Source organism: Astatotilapia calliptera, chromosome 22 (genome assembly GCF_964374335.1).
Source record: "Astatotilapia calliptera chromosome 22, fAstCal68.1, whole genome shotgun sequence".
In the NCBI taxonomy this organism is placed as follows: Eukaryota; Metazoa; Chordata; class Actinopteri; order Cichliformes; family Cichlidae; genus Astatotilapia; species Astatotilapia calliptera.
The window spans coordinates 15,239,980-15,247,878 of NC_137442.1; the positions used below are offsets into that span (position 1 = coordinate 15,239,980).

The following is a 7,899-nucleotide window of genomic DNA, read 5'->3' on the forward strand; positions in this document are numbered from 1 at the left end:
ACCGGTTCTTGTTGAGAACCGGTTCCCACTGTTTCAATTCCTTGGAATCGTTTGCCATTTTTAAAAACGATTCCCTTATCGATTCCAGTCGCCCCGAATGACGTCATCACGTTGCGGAGCGTCTTTTACCCAGTAGGAAACATGGCACCTGAGCGGCACAAACGCTCAAAAGTTTGGTTACACTTTATGAGAAAGGATGACAACAGGGCAACGTGCAATACTTGCAAAGTAGAGATTTCATCAAAGGGAGGAAACACTACGAACATGCAAAAGCATTTGCTCAAAAAACACGCGATTGCGTTCAACGAATGTCGTGTTTTTGATCCGCTCCGGACTAGCGAAGCTCAAACCAGCAGCAGTGTTAGCGTTTCCACGTCGTCTCCCATTAATACTGCAGGTAACTAATCAATTAGCATTGCATATTATGTTAGCGCGATTTACCTTATTACAAAACCTGCTATTACTGTGTGTCGCTTTTAGATAACCATGACGACGAGAGAGACAGACAGAGTCTGTCTGGCTCAGATGCTGGCAGTTCTCGCTGCAGTCTACGGGTGGCTTCTCCTTTCACAGAGGCAGGGAAAAGTAAAATGACACAGGCCAGGATAGACGAATGTCACCGAGCAGTGACTAAGTTTGTTGTAAAAGGCTTGCACCCTTTTGCCACAGTAGATGCCCCCGAGTTTCGGTAAGTGAATGTTTAATTGTAGGCTAAGTCAGGGAATGTCAAAGTTGCATGTTCTCCTCTTACCAGATGTTTCATCCGTTTCCATTTCTCTATCTTTTAGAGAAATGATAAAGACTCTGAACCCTAAGTACAAAGCCCCAAACAGAGACAGTTTAACCAACCACTTGATCCCTGCTTGGTATGCAGTCGAAAAGGCAAATCTGATTTCTCAGCTGAAACATGTGTTGAAGGCAGCCATCACTGCAGATGGATGGACAAGTTTTAGTCAAGATCATTACCTCACAGTAACACTGCATTATGTCAGGAATGGCCAGACTCATGAAAAAGTCCTCAAAACCAAACCAGTGTACCAGGCACAGACAGGGACAGCTGTAGCAGAGGAGATTGATGAGATCTTGGAGGAGTATGGTATCAAAGACAAGGTTGTGGCAGCCACTGTTGATAATGCGGCCAACATGGATGTAGCTGTCAAAAAGCTACAAATTCTCAAGTTTCCATGCTTTGCACACACCCTGAACCTTGGAGCTCAGAAGCTCTACAACTGTCCTGCCATTTCCAACTGGGCGGCAAGAATTCGCTCTGTGATTGTATGGATGAAGAGGTCCCACATGGCAAAAGTGGTCCTGAAGGAGAAGCAAGAGTTGCTCAGTAAGCATAGTAAATATTTTTTAAGATTGCATATATTATAATCATTAGATCATGATCAAATTAAATTTATAAACTAAGATATGTGGGACCATATGGGACCTTACATTAGCATTTAAGTTGTGAACGTGTTACCCCTCAGAGCTGCCCAAGCACATGCTGCTCCTAGATGTAAAGACCAGATGGAACTCTTTGTATTTGATGATGGAGAGATTCTGCGAGCAGTTTCCTGCCATCCAGGCTGCAGCCATCGATCCACGGATAAGAAAGTCCATAGAAAAGGAAAGGTGAGTGGTATTGAAAAATAATGATAATATGGCTTAATTTGGACTCAGGTTTTATTTTGTTTGTTTTATGCAACATACCTGTTGTATTTTTGCTTTGTTGATATTGCAGACTGGCTAAAATGGGCAATGATGACTTAAGAAAAGCAGAGGAGTTTGTGGTACTCATGCGGAGGCACTACACCTCCACACTAGCAGTGTCCAGTGACAAAAGTCCGACCTGTGGTGAGATTTTGCCCATCCTGCAAAAGCTACAGCAACACTACACCGTACAGGAAGATGACTCTGCCTTCACAAGGAGCATAAAGGACAACATTTGGAAAGATCTTTCCAAACGATACCAGGTACAATTGATGATTTATTTATTTATCATAAATAAAATAACAGTTATAAATACTGAAGGATTGTCATGATGTCACATTTTCCTCCCTCTTAAAAATTTAAGGACGCTTATATCAAGAGCTTCCTGGAGGAGGCCACCATCTTGGACCCCCGATTTAAATCCAAAGTGGATAAGGATGAAGTCTGGCACAGGATCAGGGAAGCAGCAATTGCAGCAAAGACAGAGGCAGGAGCAGATGAGGTATTTCAATATGATGGTGTCTTTCACTGTAGCACATTTCCATTGTGAGAGTGAGACCTTTCATCTATGGATCTGTGGTACTTAGTTTGATTTGTTTGTTTATTTGTCACTTTCTACTCAAGCACCTGGAGCAAGGAGACACACAGGGAGAGTTGTTCGAAGATGAGGATGAAGAAGACTATGTAAGTTTAGTTCATTGTGATGATAATTTAAATGTCATGGATTGTTCATGTTTTGCTTAATTTTTTTATCATGTCCATTTAATTTCAGGCACCACCAGTAAAGCAAAAAAAAAAAAACGGCCTTGGAGGAACTCTTTGAAGAAGAGGACAATGAGCTGCAGTCATTCCAACAACGGCAGCCCGTTCTTTCCCTGGCCCAGAGAGTGGATCAGGAGATCCAGCTGTATAGAAGCCTAACCCCCATCCCCTGCAAGGATAACACCGCCCTATGGTGGTGGAGCAAGAGAGAGACTCTGCCCCTGCTGTCAGCACTGGCTGAAAGGTTTCTGTGTGTGCAGGCATCCTCCACCCCATCTGAGAGGGTGTTCTCCACAGCTGGAGAGACCATAAGTCCAGAAAGATCACGTATCCTTCCTGAAAAAGCAGATATGCTTATATTTCTGCAAAAGAATTTTTAATTCTCCATAGTTGATGGATGCAGAATTGTTCCATTGGACTTGAGTTGATTGTATTTTTTGCTGGCTGATATAGTTTTATTTTTGAATGCCCAGCTCATATATATACTTTTAAAAAGGAGAGTGTGAATGTTACTGGAGTTTCTTGTGTAATTGCCACTGAATAATTTATTTTATACTTTGTTATTGCTGTAACAGAATATTTATTTTATTATTATTTTACATTTACAACTTTTTTTTTTTTTCTGCACCCCATCGAGGAGCAGTAGGCTGTGGATTGCTTAAGATCTCACTCTTGGATTTGTAAGGTCATGCTACTTCTACATTTCTGTCTTGTTCAAAGATAAGATATAAAACAAAGTTCAAAGCTAATCGACCTGTGTGTTCTCCTCTTTTTAAAAATAAGAATCGATAAGAGAATCGATAAAGAATCGAATCGTTAAACAGAATCGATAATGGAATCGGAATCGTTAAAATCTTATCAATACCCATCCCTAGTGGTAACATGTTGATTTGACCCTGTTTTGCAGTGGCCGACTACCCTTAGCATTCTTCCGCATAACCTCAAACTATTACTTAAACTTGGACACAGATGGGTGTTTAATGCTGGCTGTGATAAAACAGGTGAGCACTAAGCTTCCGACCAAACAGGTAATTAGATAACAGGTGTAATTAATTTCTGCAAATTCTGCTTAGAAATCAGAATTATGAGAGAAATTGCTGATGGCTACGAAACCGCCCAGAAAAAGAACTGTTAAAAGGAATCATTGAAAGCCAAATATTGCCTTGATGTTGATGTCCAAGGTGAGTGTATGCAAATGTTTGCTCTCTGCTGATTTTATATGAAATTTTTTGCATGTTTCTTAGCAGATAACAAACAATGAATCTCAAACGTGACTCTTACAGGCTGATCTGTAATGGGAGTTGATGAAGAGGGCATGACGGGCTTTTGCTTAGTAAGCTTGTGTATTTTCAAGGAAGAAAGTAAATACCCTAGCTCGTCTTAAATCATGTGCACAGGACATGCCATACATCTGTTTATATGAGTTGTTCGTATATGCAATGTGCTTGGAGAGATTCAGTTGACCCTGGCACGGAGCTATCCATCACACCGTGTTCCGCAATATTAAAACACATTTGTGTCAAAAGAAAATTGCCATGTTTTACTGCAAATCTTTGTGGTAAACAGTGTCAAGCTGCAAAATGAAAAAAATGGCAGAGGTGGAGTTGGGTTGTTTTTTTTGTTTTTTACTGAAATGTGGATTACATGAGTAATATTTCCAAATCTATCTGTCTTGGCATTACAACCTTATATAAATCTGATCTGCTTGCCTCAATATTCCAGACAGCTGCACAAACCTGCTTTTATTCGCTATACCTGTGTTCGTGTGCGCTCGAGAGAGAAATGGAGAGGCGCTGTAAGAGGTGTGTGCGTATATATGTAATATTGTGTGTATATGTCTGTGTGTCACTTACTGACTGCTGTTTCTGATTGTAATACACGAGGGCCCGTGCTGTATTTAAACCACATGTGTTACACGTCTGCTGCTCTAGTTTTACATTAATAAAATGCACAGTCCTCCTGCTATGGAGTGTTGTAGTAATAAAATCATCACACAACATTTCTGACATTTAACCAAAGATTCAGAAAAGAGAGAGGAGAAGAGAGGAGAAAGGGAAAAATTCCCCCGTGGTTTAGGCTTCAAGTCAGAGTGATTATTCTTGATATGATGGCAGGTTCATTTTCATCCAAATTAAATCAAATAGCTAGAAGACACACAAGAAACTTCCCCCACAGCAGGCATGTGACTTGATATGTAGGAGCAGAGATATTAAAAAGCAGACACATGGCACTCAAAAAGTTGAGTAGAAGTCTTTGCGACCTATTCTATAATGCCAGTCTCCTGCCTCCAGAGAGCCAACAGTTGAACCAGGAGACATTGTTGCTATTTGTGTCGTGCAATGAGCAATGTGAACAGATCGTGACAATTTCTCATTTGTGGTAGCAACCATATCTACTCCTTGTAGTACAGTAGATATATAATGTGGTCTATAACCTGAATTAGCATGAAATTTGCTCAAGATTTGTTTGTAATTTTGTACTCTGGTGGGTGAAAGCAGAAACCTTGATCAAGCTGTAATCATGTGCAGCCTTGTGCATGCAGTTTTTATGTCCCGTTGACTAAGCTACTCTTTTTTTTTTAGGGGCTGCCACAAGGGGCAACTCCTCAGGAAATAAATTAGTCCACATAAGTGCACGGAGGTGTTACCAAGATAGACATGCTTCTTGAATGATTTTAAACATTTGAATTTCTGTAGATGATAAATGTTAGCCTTTTCAAAAATCCTTGTATAGATAGCTGAAAAGGAAACTGTGGAGAAGTTTTAAGATTACATCTCCATCTAGAGTGGGACAATAGATAAAAGAGCTTCTTCTTCTTGGAGGTCGCTGTTGCTCAACGGATCATCTGTGCCCATCTCATCCTGTCCCTAGCATCCACTTCTGTCACACTAACCTAAGGAAGGACCTCTGTGTGTCCTCCTTGACTACATCCATGCCTTTCTTTTCTCTCACTGCCTCCAAACATGCCTTCCCCCCCTCCTCCTCTGTTGTCCTCCTTTGTCAGTAGCACAAATGAGGCTTTAGCAATCAACTTCCCAGTGACTGCCATCAACCCGCAAAAACCACTCGCAACTGGCTGGGGAATACTTATTTTTTTCCCCTCATGACTGGTGGTTGCCAGTTGGCCACCAGCCTCAGGGCCTGTGTGGCTTGGTCCTTATTCACTTGATCTAACTTCATCACCATGGTCGTCACATGTCTAAACAACGTGCTGTCATGTATTTAGTGTCTCTTAATAAAACACTAAGTGCATTTGTAAATTTTGTTCATTCTAAGTTTCAAAAAGGAGGATTATTTATTAGCTGACAAGTTTTGACTGATGATTTGTTAACCAATCAGCATGCAGTTTCACAGTGAAATCCATCTCTCGCTCATCACATCAAGTTTGAAAACACCAAGATGGCGAAGGCACAAAAGCTCACCTCAAGGCTTCAAAACAGGACCCCACAAACCGGTGGGTGGCATCACAGTAGTTACATCCATCTTTTATATTGACTGTAATATTTACATGAATTCAAATGACGTAAATTGCCCTAAATGAACGTCTAAATTACAGGCTCCACCTAAGTAAGAAAAAACAATAATCAAAATGCAAATGTTTATCTAACTTTGCCATAATAAATAAATTAAACCACAAACCAGCTCAGCAGTCTCTATCTTATGTGGGCGTTGAACACGATCTGAAGGAGTTTGCTTCTGATTAGCACACACATTGATTGCAATTAATGGACTCCAGATTTCTCCACCAGATGTCACACTGTAGAAGTGTTTAGACCATACTGTAAGGTAATACCATGAGTCTATTTTTTCCCTCCTTTTTATTGCTATTTTTTTTAAGGTGGGTGGGGTTAGACCCACAGCTCTGTTTACAGCCTGTCTTCCAATGAGAAGTGATGAAGGTAAAGAATAAATACAAAGAGTCAGTCTGTGAATTTGATTAAAATAGTGAGCAGAAATGTTACCAGTTCAGCTAAGTATACTGTAGTGCCACATTTTCAAGCTTTTGTGTCATTCTTCAGCCAGAACAGAGAAACCCTTTAAGACAGTTTTAACAATAAAGGGTGGAATCTATTAAAGAGCAGAAACGGGGTATGAATTTCTCCACCCACGGTTGACAGTCCATAATGCATTGCAGCTTTGAGACACGTTGCATTTTGACTAAAGAGCGTGACTCACTTTTTCTTGATAGGAACAAATCTCGCTGTCTTGCTTTGACTCCTGCTCTCTCCACCTACACACAGCCAAGTGAAAGCAACAAGTTGATTTCTGATCAGAGGGAATTGCTTAAAGTCATACTGGGAAATACAGGGAAGCATTAACTGCAGCTGAGGACAGGTTGAGAGGGAATAGGTATGCCGAGCAAGTAAATTGCAACACTTAATCACAAAATAACTGCTAGAATGCGGTGAGCATTGCAGATTGATGACACAACAGTGAAACAGAACCTGAGGGTGGAATTTTGCTTTAATGGTGTAGTCACCATCCACAGAATCCACACACACACACAAGGACAGCTGATATTAAAAGGGAACTGCTGTCCATTTGTGCCTGTTATGCATCCGCGAAAGGGTATGTGTGTGTGGGGGGAGGAAGGGAGGGCAGCGGTGGTGCTGGCAACACAGGCTAGAAACAAACTGTACTCCTAAAAAATCAACAAGCTGCGACCACGCTGCAGCTGAAGAGTCTCAGTGGCTGAATTAACGACGCTGGTGTGAGACACAAACAGTGCTGAAATAAATTATCTCTGTTTTGGACTTTGCAAATTTTTCAAGTGAACCAGCAGTAAAGTTTGGAAAGTTCGATGCATAATCTGTTACAGATTACTGATTACCTGCTTAAAAGCCGTCATCAGTCACAGAATTGAGAGGGAGAGTTTAGAATTTATTTTCCATTACGCTGCTTCTGTAATCCATAGAGTGTCCCTCCATGACAACAATTACATCAATCTTACAACATTTTAATTTGAGTTTTAAACAGCCAAAGCTTATATTCTTATTTTTCTTTTACAGCCTTAATGTTTTAAAGGTCTACAACATTGTTTGCTCTTTTCAGTCATGGTGTACAACCCATTGTGTCAAAAGCCAGAGGGGCTGTGTTGATGCAGATGTGAAAAGATGACATTTGGTCTGGGAGTTTGTGCTTGGAGGCCCTGTCAGGACTCTGCTTTGGCAATGTTGCATGGAAATCAATGAGGAGGAGGAATTTTGGTTCAATACCATTGTTGTTTTAATAACAGCCAAAAGGTGTCAGCAAGCTTCATTACAACTGCTGTTCAGGGACTTCTGTGCGAGTTTCTGAAAATGACAACCCAACAAGCACACCTACTTCAAGCAGTGATCGGTCACTCACTGGAGATGAGTGCAGGACTTGTCTTTTCAAGTCTGTTTCATTCCCCGGCAACAATTTTCATTTTTTTCCTTAGTAGAAAAATACTGAGTC

General features: G+C 40.8%; 1 protein-coding gene across 1 annotated transcript; it reads left to right on the forward strand.

Annotated features, from left to right (window-relative positions):
* Positions 1 to 1,353: 1,353 nt before the first annotated feature.
* LOC145423795 (uncharacterized) lies at positions 1,354 to 2,666 on the forward strand. Its single transcript, XM_080296628.1, has 5 exons — positions 1,354 to 1,620; positions 1,730 to 1,961; positions 2,063 to 2,200; positions 2,323 to 2,382; positions 2,471 to 2,666. Exons 1-5 carry the CDS (start codon positions 1,490 to 1,492, stop codon positions 2,519 to 2,521), a joined length of 612 nt encoding a protein of 203 aa, XP_080152754.1. The 5' UTR covers positions 1,354 to 1,489; the 3' UTR covers positions 2,522 to 2,666.
* The last annotated feature ends 5,233 nt before the right edge of the window (positions 2,667 to 7,899 follow it).